The sequence below is a fragment of the Bombus pascuorum genome, chromosome 11 (genome assembly GCF_905332965.1).
Source record: "Bombus pascuorum chromosome 11, iyBomPasc1.1, whole genome shotgun sequence".
Lineage (NCBI taxonomy): Eukaryota > Metazoa > Arthropoda > Insecta > Hymenoptera > Apidae > Bombus > Bombus pascuorum.
The window spans coordinates 11754292-11769782 of NC_083498.1; the positions used below are offsets into that span (position 1 = coordinate 11754292).

At 34.8% G+C, this 15491-nt stretch overlaps 3 protein-coding genes across 7 annotated transcripts in view; 1 reads left to right on the forward strand and 2 right to left on the reverse strand.

Moving 5' to 3' along the window:
- LOC132912201 (ABC transporter G family member 20) overlaps nucleotides 1–6447 on the forward strand; it is a 44476-nt gene extending 38029 nt beyond the window's left edge. For all 4 annotated transcript variants that reach the window (XM_060969423.1, XM_060969424.1, XM_060969421.1 and 1 more), the window contains exons 5-14: nucleotides 835–928; nucleotides 2082–2249; nucleotides 2427–2561; nucleotides 2661–2806; nucleotides 2899–3106; nucleotides 3180–3357; nucleotides 3574–3760; nucleotides 3832–4097; nucleotides 4489–4575; nucleotides 5195–6447. In XM_060969423.1, the coding sequence (XP_060825406.1) occupies nucleotides 835–928; nucleotides 2082–2249; nucleotides 2427–2561; nucleotides 2661–2806; nucleotides 2899–3106; nucleotides 3180–3357; nucleotides 3574–3760; nucleotides 3832–4097; nucleotides 4489–4575; nucleotides 5195–5409 (1684 nt within the window). In that variant the 3' untranslated portion in view covers nucleotides 5410–6447. The remainder of the gene's footprint in view (nucleotides 1–834; nucleotides 929–2081; nucleotides 2250–2426; nucleotides 2562–2660; nucleotides 2807–2898; nucleotides 3107–3179; nucleotides 3358–3573; nucleotides 3761–3831; nucleotides 4098–4488; nucleotides 4576–5194) is intronic.
- LOC132912212 (retinol-binding protein pinta-like) lies at nucleotides 6372–8338 on the reverse strand. Its single transcript, XM_060969447.1, has 5 exons — nucleotides 8172–8338; nucleotides 7920–8079; nucleotides 7251–7356; nucleotides 6684–7053; nucleotides 6372–6604 (listed from the first exon to the last, which is right to left on the reverse strand). The coding sequence occupies exons 1-5, from the start codon at nucleotides 8323–8325 to the stop codon at nucleotides 6525–6527; spliced, it is 870 nt and encodes a 289-aa protein (XP_060825430.1). The 5' UTR covers nucleotides 8326–8338; the 3' UTR covers nucleotides 6372–6524.
- On the reverse strand, nucleotides 8241–11639 carry LOC132912215 (uncharacterized). Of its 2 annotated transcripts, none has more exons than XM_060969453.1 (4): nucleotides 10858–11639; nucleotides 9929–10072; nucleotides 9200–9649; nucleotides 8241–9107 (listed from the first exon to the last, which is right to left on the reverse strand). In XM_060969453.1, exons 1-4 carry the CDS (start codon nucleotides 10873–10875, stop codon nucleotides 9033–9035), a joined length of 687 nt encoding a protein of 228 aa, XP_060825436.1. In that variant the 5' UTR covers nucleotides 10876–11639; the 3' UTR covers nucleotides 8241–9032. The 2 variants fall into 2 exon arrangements, with proteins under 2 accessions (XP_060825436.1, XP_060825437.1); XM_060969454.1 differs by having other exon boundaries at nucleotides 10861–11638.
- Nucleotides 11640–15491: the final 3852 nt, after the last annotated feature.

The following is a 15491-nucleotide window of genomic DNA, read 5'->3' on the forward strand; positions in this document are numbered from 1 at the left end:
AGCTCGATTGATCGGCGAATTAATTCTCTCGGTGGCTTCCTAAAACGTACGCTGAAATTTTGCCCAACTCACCGAAAGTTTCCTTTGCTTCTCCGATGAAGCGAACGTCGATCGTTTTCTAACGTAAAATAATGGAACGAAGAAAGGCAAATAACCAAGTAATTACAATTAAATAAAGCAATTATCAAATAATCGCTTATAGTTGTAATTAAATAAACTATCGGATAATCGCTTGTATTTGTAAATCGGTAGACTAATTATCGGATAATTAGTTATAATCGTAATTGGATAAAATAGTTGACCCTTAACGCTGCGATTTTTAATTCCGAACATCGTCCTGCAACTCCAACTTATTCTCGTCATACCTCGACTTTTTTTTTAAGTTTTTAAGTGTCAGATTTTAAATGCCACCACGACGTGTAAATAATAATATTAAAGTCACTCTAAACAATCTTGTTTATTCATCTCGGAAGTAATGTAATTTTGGCTACGATATTTATGTTAATTATAATTGAGTAATGTGTGGAATTTTTTAAAACATTCGCTGGGATGCAAACCGGGGAGTATTATTTTTATTATTTTTTATTTGTAAACGATTACCGATAACGACCCAAAAATACATTTGGAGCAGAACACCGCGCATCGGTGGTGCTCGAGAGACACAACTTGGAGCGTTAAGGTTTAACGAGAAGGTTTAAGCAGAAGAGCGTAAAAGTAGGTTTTTAGAAAATAGGTTCCGTCGTTAAGATCCTATAAAACGATTCGATCGCTGATTCTTTTGTATTCGCGTCACGTATTATGATTCTCGCGACTACTACGTGTTCTCTGTTGCAGCATCTGGAACCACTTGGTCCAAATCACGAAGGATGGTTTCAAGACCGTCATCATAACCACGCACTACATCGAGGAGGCCCGACAGGCACACACTGTACGTCAAAACTTACGTAATGCGATCGTTGCTGCGTAATAAAAATATTCGGAGCACAATATCGGTGCATACGTGGGAATACAAATCGCGATGCAACTGGAGTCGTTGCTAAACAAAATCGTCCGACGATTACGATAACGATCGCGCATTGAAATTGCGCGATCTTCTGGTTTCCTTTCGACGATCGTACGTCGCGCTTTTAAGTGAAAGAAAGAAAGGAGAGAAGACAATTTTAAGGAAACCTAAACTAGTAAAATTTTGTAAATTTCTGCTAAATCGATAATTATTAGAAATCGAGGAAATCGAAGGGAAAGAAGAGACTCGCGGGAAGCGGAAAAGATGCTTTGGAAACTCGAGAGTGTAATCTGAAATTAATTTCCGTAAAATTATCGCACGTTGAATTTTATAGTTGATGCTTTGTAGTTTGTGAATTCTTAAAAAATTCTGCAATTATTTCTACAAGGATGAAGAAAAAATTGACATATTACGACGTCCACCCAATGGCTACTTAATTAATAGCTGATTCGTTTAAATATTATATAAATTACAAGCCTATTAGTTTCCGACATTCTTTGATCGCCGATTTTACGTTTCTCGACATCGTTGAAAAATATCCTATTACATTTTCAAACAGACAGCTTTATGACCTCGATTATAATTTATGCGAAGAAGAAATATCCACGAGGATTTATCGAAGTTCAGTATAAAATCCTATTGCCGCTGTTCGAATAAAGAATTTCAATGAAATCATTTGCAATGATAATTATTGCAAGTTCTAAGACTTTTGTCGTTTCAATAGCTTTACGTAGCTCTCTTTGGCTTTACCCTAAAAAAAGAAATTCGATCGAAACGCTGCGATTAGCAAATATAAAATATAATAAATAAACATAGCGATAATACGTAGGAGACGAAGTAAAATCGAGGAAATGACAATTAGACGAGTGTCGCGGGAACGATTAAATCGTTTGATAAATAGTACGTTTACGCAAATTTTAGATTTTCACGAATATTACGAATTTTGTACATTTTTGCATATTCCAATTTTCCCACAATCCACAGACTCTGTTAATGAAAATCGCAAGTTATTACTCGTTTCGAGAAAATTCGACTTTGTTCGGTCGTACGAGTATCCGTAAAAATTCTCTGTCGACAGATCGGACTGATGAGGAGCGGTCGCCTGCTAGCCGAGGAATCGCCCAGGGCTCTCCTCACGATGTTCAACTGCACTTCTCTCGAAGAAGCTTTCCTGAAACTATCGCGACAGGAAGGACAAAACAGTCAACCACCGACGGAATTAAATATCACGAATAATATTAGTCTGGTAAGAAAGACCAGATCGTACGTTGCTAAAATATTATCACCTAAACTATTTGCCATACGAAAAAAGATACTATATTTCCTAAAACTTGAAAATTTAGACAAACTTTTAGATTTAAACTTAAGACCTTGGAATTTCACGGAAGACGCAAAGAGCTGATCTTGATCGCGTATTTTGCAGGCATCTTTGAACTGGGGCAAGAAGAACGAGCCGGTGTATGTGACGGAAGAGTCAGGCGTCGTTGGCTTGAACTTCCACCAAAGTAAAGAGATCCTCATTCATGACTCGACGAATGGTATCGGAAACCACTACGATGTAAGAGCACTTCTGTTTGTCTACAGTATCTACGATATACGAAGCAAGTTTTCCTTCGACTTCCTTGAATCGCGTGTCTTCTTTTTTTCTGTGAAATAGATAAACGGAAGGCCGCTATCCGGAATGAAGAACTCGTCGTTTGTTAACGATTGCTCCGACATAAGCGAGTGCTACGGTATAACGAACAGTGGCAAAATGAAAGCGTTATTGCAGAAGAACTTCTTGCGCATGTGGAGAAACGTGGGGTAAGTTTTTCTTGCGTTACACGGCATAAAGACAACGTTATATTCTGCTGCTTCTTGGACGAAGATAATAAAACTGTCTTTTATATTCACAGAGTGATGCTGTTCATCTTTGCGCTGCCAGTAATGCAAGTGGTCCTATTTTGTTTGGCAATTGGTAGGGATCCAAAAGATTTGCAAATAGCGATAGTCAATCACGAAATGGTCTATGGAAACAAATCTTGTCCGACAACGGAGGACTGTAACTTTTCGCATCTTAGTTGTCGATATCTAAAATTTCTGGACGAAGATATGATAAAGATAGTAAGATATATATATATATGAGTGGCTTTGTGGTTTTAATTTGCAGTTACTAAAAGGAACATTTATGTTTCAGAAATATTATCCTGATCCGGAATCAGCCAGAGAGGCAGTTCGCGATGGAGACGCTTGGGGAACTCTGTATTTTACGGAGAACTTCACCGACGCTCTCGTTGCGCGAATGGCCTTGGGAAGAGAAGCTGACGACGAGACGTTAGATCAAAGCGAGATCAGAGTCTGGCTGGATATGTCCAGTAAGTTTTCATTGCGACGATATGCAGCACTACTCGTGTTTCAAGAGCTATACTTTATATCAATGTGAATTTAGTATTAATGAAAATTCTCTCGGATATATCGCTTCCGAAATACAAACTGAAAAATATAGCTAGCCAGAAACTTTTGCATATCGCTGTATTTCCCCAAATTTTAAGGCCAATTAAGCAACCAATTACTACGATTTATTATTACAGATCAACAAATAGGTTTGATGTTAGCCAGAGAATTTCAATATTCGTACAGAGACTTTGCCAAAGATCTTCTATCATCCTGCAAACAGAACACGAAGCTAGGCGACGTACCGATTCAGTTTAAGGATCCGATTTATGGCACTAAAGAACCCAGTTTCACCGATTTCGTAGCACCAGGAGTAATTTTAACGTGAGTAAAGATCAATACACCGCGTTGTTAATTTTATCATCGGCATCATCGTCGGAATACTTTGCTCGCAGTATTGTCTTCTTCTTGGCTGTGGCTCTCACTTCTTCTGTTTTGATCATCGAGAGAATGGAGGGTCTTTTGGATAGAAGCTGGGTAGCTGGAGTTACACCGGCAGAGGTTCTTTTCTCTCATGTGATTACGCAATTCGTGGTGATGTGCGGACAAACCGCATTGGTACTCATCTTCATGCTCGCTGTCTTTGACGTCGAATGTCAAGGACAACTCGGCTGGGTGATCGTATTGACGATTCTTCAGGGTCTTTGTGGCATGTGCTTCGGTGAGTTCATAGTGCATAATTAATCCTTGGAATTTCTGTGTATAAAGATCAACCATCGGATAACAAAAGCTGGGTTAATGCAGACGTCTCGTTCCAAGATTTATTACTTTCTACAAGTATTGTGTTATTAAAATAAAACATTCGGTATTTACGACGATTATTCAACCTCTACTAGACGAGGGTTAAAGGTAGATTTGGACAAATTTTGGTCGCTATTTACTCAAATAAAAATAAGTTTGTACAGCCTAGCCTGAGAGGATTATTCGCGTCTTAAAATCGTTCCTGTATTTCATTTTCTATTTCAACATCGTCCGTCTTACGAAACATATTGATCGATTTTTCCTTAAGATAAGTCAACGGAACTCATTTATGTTTTTCTTCTTGTTTCTAGGGTTTGTAATTTCAGCGATTTGCGAACTTGAAAGGAATGCAATCCAGCTGGCTTTGGGCAGTTTCTATCCAACGCTTCTGTTAAGCGGTACGTGTGTTATATAAATTGAAAGCATTTAATGCATAGGATAAAAACAAGTAAAGTAAAAAGATATAGTCGATGATGCAATGAAATGTTTTCTTCGAGCTGCGGAACCTCTTGTCGCAGTGAAAAGCACAACATTTCCGTTAGAAAATTTCTTAACGTAGAAAACAGGCGAATTTAGCAACGATCATTGTGATCAAGTGTCAGCTGGTAAAAGTGAAAGTTATTCGCATTCTTAATTATGTTTCACTCGAAGATGCTCGGTTCGTACATTTACATTTAAGAAACATACGACGTACAACGTATGTTAACCTTTGACTGTCCAATAATTAAAAAGTAATTCGCCGTTACTAAACGGCGAATATTTGTGCAAATTCATATTTTTATGTTATATAATAGAAAATGGATCCTTGCTGGAAATTTGATGTACCTACTGAATATTCCAAGCGCTATAATTTAAATATTTATAGGTATCTGTTTGTAATTGGAACTTCGAATTTCCCATGCATAAACTTCCACAATTTATTCGTTCCAAGAAACTACTTTCCTTGTATTTACCATCGTGTCAATTACATCCAATTTACATGCAACACGTAATGTTGATTTATTTACCGAATTTTAGGTGTGATTTGGCCGATAGAAGGTATGCCAAAGTTGCTTCGAATCCTAGCTCAGTGTCTTCCACTGACAATGGCAACGACATCGCTACGTGCAATGCTGACACGTGGCTGGACCATGTCGGAATCGGATGTTCATTACGGCTTCATCGCAACCATCGTCTGGATAGTCCTCTTCCTCACGATAAGCATAGTGGTACTGAGGCTGAAGCGCGGATAAGACTTGATCGTAGCATTTTCATATCGTTATTACCACGTGAAAGAGAGAAATCAAGCTAACGACACGTTGGTTCGACTCGAGCAACCACGGTCAGCCATCGCGTTGGTGGAAACTCGAAGCGAGGAAAGATCGCTTCAACAGCTTCCTCGAGACGATCTCGTAGTACCCTCTGTGCGTGAATCTTCAGATACATGTGATGCTATTTGTGCGCTTGGTATCTTTTACGTGTGAATCAGGAACGAATGACTGTATATCTGATCCTTAGGGATTTCTTCTCTTTTATCCTCTCTTTTTATCCTTCTTTTTTTAATTCAACGTCTGTAATATAACATTTATTCGCACGAAGATGCATTTTACTATGGATATCCACAAGTATTCATCGTCTCGTTTAAATCCACCTATTAAGAGAAAATATGCTGTACAGATTGCTTGGCGATGAATGAGACGATCTTTACTTAAATCCGATACAATGTGCCCTGGTATTTGTCGTAAATTTGTTGTAAGTGGTTAAGTTAACGAATAGCAAATTAGATATAGGACAGTTTTACTTGCCCATAACTTAAATGTATGTTTTATTTATCTTCTGACGTCAAGAGGAATTATGTAGTTAAACGGGGAACGGAGAAAGCGTATGTTTCTCTAAGCGTGGAATGGAAATACCTTTCGTATATCACGAGAGGTATATATGAAATTATGTATAAAAGCAAACTTTGACCGACATAATTACCGGATGGATATATATATATACATAATTAGAATAATTAATACGCGCTAGTGTGCGATACGGTTCTAAGATACGAAATATGTACCATATTGTAGAATGTAAATTATAGCAATTATATTTTATACTTTATCGATCTTCTTGATTTATTCGTATTTTAGAGAAGCGGTTAGTTTGAATAAAATTATTCTGCAAGGAATACATAGGAAGCATGTTTTAGAACAAAAGAACAGAAGCACTGTATATTTCCGTTTTCCGTTCTCTATTTTCTGTTTAAAAATCATTTACAAAAAAAATAAAAAATATTTCGAGATGTCTATCGCGTAGTTCTTTATTAACCATCTCAACAATTGCATGTGCAATCCCTCGTTATTGCAAATTAGTCTCAATCTAGTTACTTAATCAACGTCAATTTGTATTTTTCTTGCTCGGCGAACCATTCTCCGTTCTCTATAACCATACGCTTCCAATACTCTGAAATGTAATTAAACTGGCACAATTATCATTCACCTTAACTACCTACATACCAAGACCTTGTCAAATAAAAATATACCACTTAATTCCTTCACTGTTCCATTCATACCGCCATATTCCTTTGGCAACATATTCACTGGCAAAGTTTCGTATAACTTTAATTTATCACGTGCATGAACATGCACTCTTTGTTTCAACTTTGTAGTCATAAAGCTTCTGAAAACGTTTAAGACTGTATTTATGAATTTGTGAGTATTGATAAAATCCAACGAGTAAATTCTAACAGGATAACAGCCTTGCCACGCGTGAACCAGATTTTTAATAACATTCGGTGGTAACTGAAATACATGCTCATATGTAATTCCACTTATATCCAAGATAGCCGTTATACCGTGAATCGTTACGGATTCGTGGTCTCGTAACGCCAGATCCAAAATCATCAACGATGCCTAAAAAAAAAGAAAAGTTACTTTATTGTCTCACAAAATAAATTAATTTTGAATTTCGTTCCTGTATACAAAGCAAAAATTTCCTTCGCGATTATACCTACGAATTTAGCAAAATTATCAAAATGCAACTACTTTGTTATTTCATTTGCAAGCTGCAATTCCGCCCTACCATCGCTAATATTCAATGTCTTTTATACCTTCAACATGTCTGACATTTTGTGTCTATTAGGAGAATGTGCTGCAGCACGTATTATCACAACCATTCTGCCCTCGTTATCTAATTTTCTTAAAGGCAAAAACACCCTGAAAAATTAAGCTTAAAAAGGAACAATTTTTCTTACACACAAAGTGAATTTTTTGAATTATATTATGTAAATCGCACGTTAAACGTGTACGTTAATTGTAAAAAATGTTACAAAGAAATTACTTTAGAACGTTATACATGAACGTGCAAAAAATATTGCAAAGAAGTGATTTTAGAAGTACATAGATATTACATCGTTAGTAATGTTTGAAGTAAGTATGGCTGATATACAGAATCGAAACTGAAACAATAGTCAATTGCAAAGCGCGTGTTACGATTTATCATACTCAGATAAGGTATCAACATTGGCGCTATACCTAACCTCAAGCTTACGAAAAGATACTCACAATTATAATGCTAAATATGTCCAAGAAGGCTAGAGATATCGGTAATATAAATATTAAGCATTGTTTTCACTATATTTAATTTTTAGAAATAGCAATATTCAAGAAAGTTAAGACGCTATTGAAATATATTAATTTCCTAAATATTATTTAAAAGCATGTAAAAATTATTAATGAAGATATATAAAAATATATTTAAATATTTTTATAGACATTACCCCAAATCAAAGAGTTCTTGCAACTCTGGTAGAAATGGATTCCTGTTGCTGTACCATTCTGGAAGATTCGCCCTCTGCTTGTAATAATTCCACAATTTAGATTTTGTCTTCTCGATATTAAATTTGCATGCCCTCAAGAAACGTAGAATAAAAAAGTCATCTATGAAAATATAAAATGCATATTTCCTTAGTAACAAAGTAATAAAAAGAAGGAGAAGTTAATGGTGAATGTTTAAAACGATTGATGAATACCAGTAGGTGCGTGTAAATCTTCATTCTCCGTTATCCATTGTCTTATTTCAGCAATTTTAATTGGCCTGATTTCGTCTGTTTCGTTCAAATTAGCCGCCATGTACGCTTTCTCCTCGGTAGATAGTTGACAAGTATATTCGTTTAACGTCGACATAATATTACATCAATTATTTGCCATTCGCCAGTAAAGACACCAAGAATTAGATTTTGTTTAGTACTCTTTTTCGTATTTAAACAAACATCTTCGATATTAACATATATGTCACAAATGGAAGCAAGAGAGAACAAATATCGTAAATGCGCGATCTGCCGACATCGAACGTCGGTAGAGATCTAAACGATCTATAGCGCAAGTACAAAATAAATTGGAGACATCTATCGGAGTGTTTGTGTTATCTGCACGTACGATTTGAAATATGTTTGTGCACTGAATCACTGATTACTGACCATTGGCCAAGGACAGGATAAATCGACATCACAGACGAAGCAAACTCGTCTGTGCCAGTAACACAGATGAGATCCGGTATGTACTATACTGAATCGGTAACATCGCATTTGACACGAAAATGGTGAAGTGACAATAGCAACACTAATGGAGATTCATGAGATACGAAAAAGCATTATATATCACGCCTATTTTGCAACTCATCTGTGACAGAACTTTGCTTGTTGACTCTGTCCTAACAAATTTTTAAATACATACTGAATGTTTAAAATATATACTAATCAAAATAAAGAACGTAATTCACGTTCTAATCAAAATGTATTTATTTTTGACACATAGAACTCATATAAATGTAAAAATGCGATAATTAAATTCTTTTTCTTGTGCATATATATACTGACATCACGTTACGAATTTTAATTATTTACGTTTTCCCCGTTATTCTTAACCACACGCGGTTGCACCATAGTTTCCACAAGAAATATTTGTTTCTATATTACAAAAAAATTATTTTTAACAATCATGAAGTTCGATCAGCACCGATCGTAGTAGCACAAATGAAATTGTAATAGTTTAACCATACCTCGGTAATCTTAAGTAAAAGCTGCCGCAGTTGGTTGTATTTCATTTCAAAGCTCTTGGTCCGTTGTTTTTTTTCAAAATTATCCTGCAATTCTACCAGCATCTTGTTTCGTTCCAAAAACTTTTCAACTCTTTGATAATAATCTTTCAAAAGGATCTTCAACTTCGAATGCACCGAAAACTCAATATTTACGAGAGATCCATCCACTAATAACATGCGCAAAATTAACATCTCCAAGTTAGCGAGGATATTCCTTTGATATGCAATGCTATCAAAATTGCGAAAATATTCTTCGAAGAGTACTAAATCTTCCTCATTTTCATATTCTTCCATCTCTATCTCCATATATTCCGCTTCATCGGCATCTTCTATATCTTCGTCATCATCGTCCAGAACGTCACTATCGTACACTAGCAATTCCTCCAGATTCTCCTTTAATTGTGTCTTATACTAAATTTAAGAAGTATTCAAGAATTGTTTAATAACTAGAGTATAATTAGAACAACTGTGAATATTTTTATGAATGGAATTTAAAAATTTATGTTTTCATGAATGGAATTAAAAAAATGGAATTTAGTCAAAGAATGGCTTATTCATTTTATTATATTATTCTTATCTTATTTATAGCAAATATTATAACAGTTACCATGTTTTGTATTTTTGAATCTTCTACAAATGTACAAAAGTACCAGTAACACGAATGCACATTATTTTATACGTCAAACTTACTCGAGAGTAGCGATCTATAACGAATAGCATCTTTTTGTATTCGTACGAATGTCTTTTCAAACAGTTGTGCAATTCTTCCATTGTACATAAATATTCTTTTCCTTCCTTTAATAATCTCTCAAGAAATGTTTCCTTCCGTATTAACTACAAACACGCAAATTGATTTTCGATGTAAAAGGATCGATAAAGAAGATTTTATACAGGGTACCCTAGTAATAATCATGATACAATCGACAAACGATACTGCATGGCAAAATAGGTCAAAAATATAGAATAAAATTTGTTCATATTGCACTTCATTTTCATTAAAATCGAATTTGAAAATTTATTTATAATAGTGTATAGTATTCGTTTATAACATATGTAAATTTGGTTAATTGATTACTGGATACTAGTAAACAACAGGTAAACAGAAGGTTGTTCTATATGCAGAAGCAAGTAAGAAACGTAGAATAAAATTTTTCCATCTAAGGTATCGTTTTTAAAAAACTACATTTAAATAGGTTAAGAATACATAAATTAAATAATATCATAATGATATATAATATTATTATATTATAATTTAAGTTATCATAGTCTGAGCCGATTATCATTGTATGATAGATTGTACACACGGAAATTACAATAATGAAAAAAGAAGTTAAGAATTGACCTGGTACACGTGTACTTGATAAATTTTTAAGGTTTATTTTGATTTGATTTTTTCAAATTCTCACACGTAGAATAACCTCGTGTCGATTATTTATTCTTGTCCGGCAAAGAACAGGTCAAATCAGAATATTCTTGATAAATTTTCAAATTCGATTTTCTTGAAAACGGAGGGCCGTGAAGATAATTTATCCTATATTTCCGATGTGTCTTCCACGTAAAATTACTCCCTCGCCTATTATACCATGATTGCTGTGACAGTCTGTATATAGCGTACTTACTACCTTTTTACTTGTCATTCTAACAAGTAAGGTATGGCAACTTTCGTTAATATCCTTGGACACCAGCGCCAAGTACACACACTTTTTATCCTAGAGCCAAATATTTTATAAAACTAAACGAAACACAAATTCCATTGTAAGCTTTTTGAATTACACGTAAACCGAAAGTAACTTAAATGTATACAAAACAAGTGATACAGCCGACACTGTCGATTACATGCCTTTGATTTTCTCGGAATGTTTCATACACTATTCACAACTGAAACAATTGACAGCTAACAAAATCTATCTCCGACTGCTGTCGAACGGTTAACTGAATTTCTGTTTACAATTTTGTAACGTGACACTAACAGTCGGATAAGACGATTTGGCCAACAACGGTCCACAAATATGAAGATCAAACCGATGTTAGTAAAGTGTCTTGGTTCCTTTTCCTATTACTCGTAAGTTAATGCCCTAAACGTAGTAAATTTTTCTATCTTATAGAAATTGGTTAATTTAGATGATCAGATTAATCTTAGAATGTATAATCTTAAGAAACATTGTGATGCCTAGTGATTATACGTACATAACAACGTGTAATCAATTGTATTTGAATAGAAATGTATCGAGACAGTTAATGTGCGCGTGATTATTAAGTTTTAGGCTAAATGCTGAATTGATCGTGATAGTTCTAATTGATATAATCTGTATATAAAAAATAAAACTTATAGATCAAGTCGAAGACAAACAGATATTAAATTGATGTTAGTAGTACTTGTTGAATTATACATAATGCGCCATTAAAGTAAATGATTATAAATTACCTTCTGTACGGAAAATTTCCTAATATGGCGTAATTTTCACAATATCGATGAAAATCTGATGATCACCGTAAACAGTGACTTTTAACCGGCGAAAATGAGTTTGTTCCTGTCGGTATGTATCATTGACATAGTTCAATATGACATCGATAGATGGTATTCGTTCATTTTGGCGGTAAATTAGCGTTTTCGTTTTAAGTTCGAAATAAAGTTTAAATTTACTAAAAAATGCGTTTATTGATTTATTAAATATTAGTACTTATTGCTAAGAAGATAATATTTTTGTTAGCTACATATTAGTACTAGTGCACATCCCTTTATTGTCAAGTCGTGCTTTCTTCCTTTTCTCTCTTTCCTAATATGGAAGTTTAAAAAATTTATAAAAATTCAAAAAGATAAATTTTTGAAAATAATAATAATAATATTAATTACAAAATATTTGAATTTAGAATGAAAAATTTACCTCTGTTTTACGCAATATTTCTCGTTGAAACTTGTTAAACTTGCGCCGAATCACATCGAAAGATTTTTTTTCAGATTTTAATAATGCTTTCATCGATTTATCAGTATAATGCAATAAATAGGCATTTCTTTCACTATAGTCTCGAAAACCGGATTCTAATTTCGATTTCATTTCAAGGTGTTGATTGAATAACGTGACAATTTCATTACGAGCTTGATCGACTTCTTCTTCTAAATTGATTAACACTTTTTGATAACACAAAATATCTCGCTCGATCGTTCTTTCGATTTCGGATATTGTTTTCATCTTCTCTGGACTTTCTAATTTCATTATCTGTCGAATTTGCTGATGTTTGCTAAGTTTATCACGCGCATCGTCTAAATTTCTCTTTGCCTAACGAATAATTTCGAAGAATTAATAATTTCAAATCTTTGAAGAAAATTTGTTTAAACATTGATAGCAAACTGCGATATACCTGGAAATATTTCTCAACCATGTTTGTAAATCTTTGCCGAACAACGACAAGAGTCTTTTCGTTTCTATCAAATATTTCCTTAATTTTCGCATATTTTAGTTCCTCTTTTAAGAAAGAGTCAAATAAACGTCGAACCTTTTTTCAATATATGTAAATTAGTGACACATGCAGATGGTTCGGAGAAATATAATATAATAAAGTCTAACCGTCGTAATATTCTCGCTATCAATTTTCAGAATTTGTTTATACATTGCTGAATGTTTGTATTCTAAACTTTTGTCGGGAGAGAGTGCATCTGCATAGGGGCCTAAAGTCACGCCTATCGCTATTCAACGTTAAATTTTACTTTTCTTATGAATATTCTTTATAATTATATTAGTCGAGTAAGTGTTGGCTTACTAGATTTATCTAAACTACCAACTCTTTCTTCTAACATTTTCGTATCTTCTTCAGTTTTAAGATCTTCTGCGGAACTCCTAATTCGTTTCCGTTTACTCACTTCATCATCGGATAATTCAGTTTCCTGTAAGTATTTCAATATACATAGCACGGATGCGCGCATCATGTTTTTGTGTGTTCCGCGTCGTGTGTTTTCATTTCTTTAGTTACATTTAAAAGACATAAATTGTTGCATAAATATTCGCAATCTCATTAATCTCATAATCAAACCTTAAGTAGACTTTCAGCCGAAGTAGCTTCCGCTATACTTTTCACTAAACCCTCGTACGTCTCCTTTAACTTGTCAACTTCGACTTCCTTGACACTTAACCTAACAATTCAATCGTTTAGAAATCGAACCCAAAATTATCTCATAGATAATACAGATCGTGTAACCTGTTATATAGATCCTTGATATTCTTTAGCAATACTTGAGCCTGAGACACGCTAAACAACGTAAAGTCCGAAATCTTGCCGTTTAAAAATAGAAGAATACTGCGATTAATCTGTTCCATCCGAGCCTTCGAGATATTCATGAATGCTTCTTGATGCAGAAGCATATCGTTCAACATAAGTTCCTTCTTCAAAGCATTAACATCCTCCCGGAGCCTATGCACTATCAAATCCGATCGATGTTTAATATCTTCTTTTATCCTGACCGGTTTTAATCTTGCAATTTTCGCGGTGAATTTTAAGGTCGACAATGTGATGTCAAGATCTTCTCTTGTGATCCGAATGTGAGATATCAACCTATTTTAATCACATTATGTACCGGGGCTTGAAATTTATGATACAAATGAAATTTTGATTACCGAATTATGGAAGAAACCAAAAGAGTATTGCCCAATATCTTCAACAAATTACTGGAGCGTATCACGTTAACGACGGATGATCTTGATCTTCCTACATAGGAAAAGAATTGCTCGAGCTCAGTCTTCATTAAATTCGCCACACCTACATCCACGGCCGGTTTCCCACAATTATTTCTTCCCACTGTTCCTGTGCCAGCTGCTTCCACGATATGTACCTAACGTTTTAATCAAATTCCTAATTAATCATTAAAAACTATCGTCAGATTAAAACTTTACGTCGTGCGAAAATTTTATCTCAATACCACAATAATTGGATTCGATCGAACTTATCGATATCTAAAATGAAAAAATGCAAATGCAGTGAAATTTCATCGATAATATCGCGATTTCCTTTCACGATGACTTTCGAAGATTAAAGCGAGATTAACGAGCAAGCATTTCGAGTTCTACGATTCTCAATGCTTCGTCTCGTAAAGTTTGTAGACGGATCGCGAGTCGAACAATTACTTTGGCTGTGGTTACAATGCCCCAGGATGTAATTAGGCTCGTGTTAGACACGTGAAATGTAATCACAGACGTGGCTAAATGAGACGCCGGATAAGCCGATTCTTTCGCGATCGATCTTCTCACTTCCCCTTCGAAAATTCTCTTCAAACCTTCTTTTTCGTTATCCATGCACACCACGGAGATATCCTGGAATTTTTCTCACTAAAATTCTATCGGACGTCTCGTCGCATTTTTTCGTAAAATATTTTATAACACCTTGAAGGGTTCTCGATCGTTTATCTTGACTTTATTGTTATCCGCGTCAGGGACCAGTAAATCTCTCGCTTCTTTCCCGTACAACTCGACGAAGCTGACACGGTACTCTATCTTGCTGACTTTCGTTCTGTTCGCTTTTTCAGCGAACATTCGGGACAGAAGTCGAGTGACCAGGCCTCTGTGCTGAGAAAACGCATGTCATCACTGTGTTTGCACGATTGATGAACTCGTAGCAAAAACGGTCCTCGTCTAGATTTCTCTTCTTCGAGAAAGAGAAAGAATATTCTAGGATCTTCGATTTCTTTCTTTTAAATTCGTCATATTTAGAATTATGTAAAAAATCATGAACATCGAGAAGAATTGTTGTTGTTACGAGCTTCTTAAAATCGAAAATACAAAATATTCGACATAATCGTACTTCCCAGTTGTTTCTCAGACCGCTCATGGTGAAACTCTTTCCTGAACCACTTTGTCCGTAGCCCATCAAAATACAGCTCACACCGTCTAAAATTCTTAAATCGCGGTTCTCCGGCTATATATTATATACGCTTCCTGTTTATAATCGATACCGTTTAAGACTTCCGTTGTTTGAAAAATTATTAACTCGATGGTGTATAACGGAAGTCCGGAACAGCATTAACCAGAAGATAACGCAGTGACTCGTGAAAGCGTTGGAACATTAACAGAAACATTATTTTAACGTATCGTGTATCTTATATAAAAGACTTTTATGACACGTACACACGATACGACTATCATGATCACTAAACTAGTAATTTACATGCAATTTCATACTTTTTTTTAAAGATAATTACAAAAATGACATTTAAGTAGAAGGTTCTTTTGCTTATTAAGTATTATAAGGATTTTACCTTTTATTC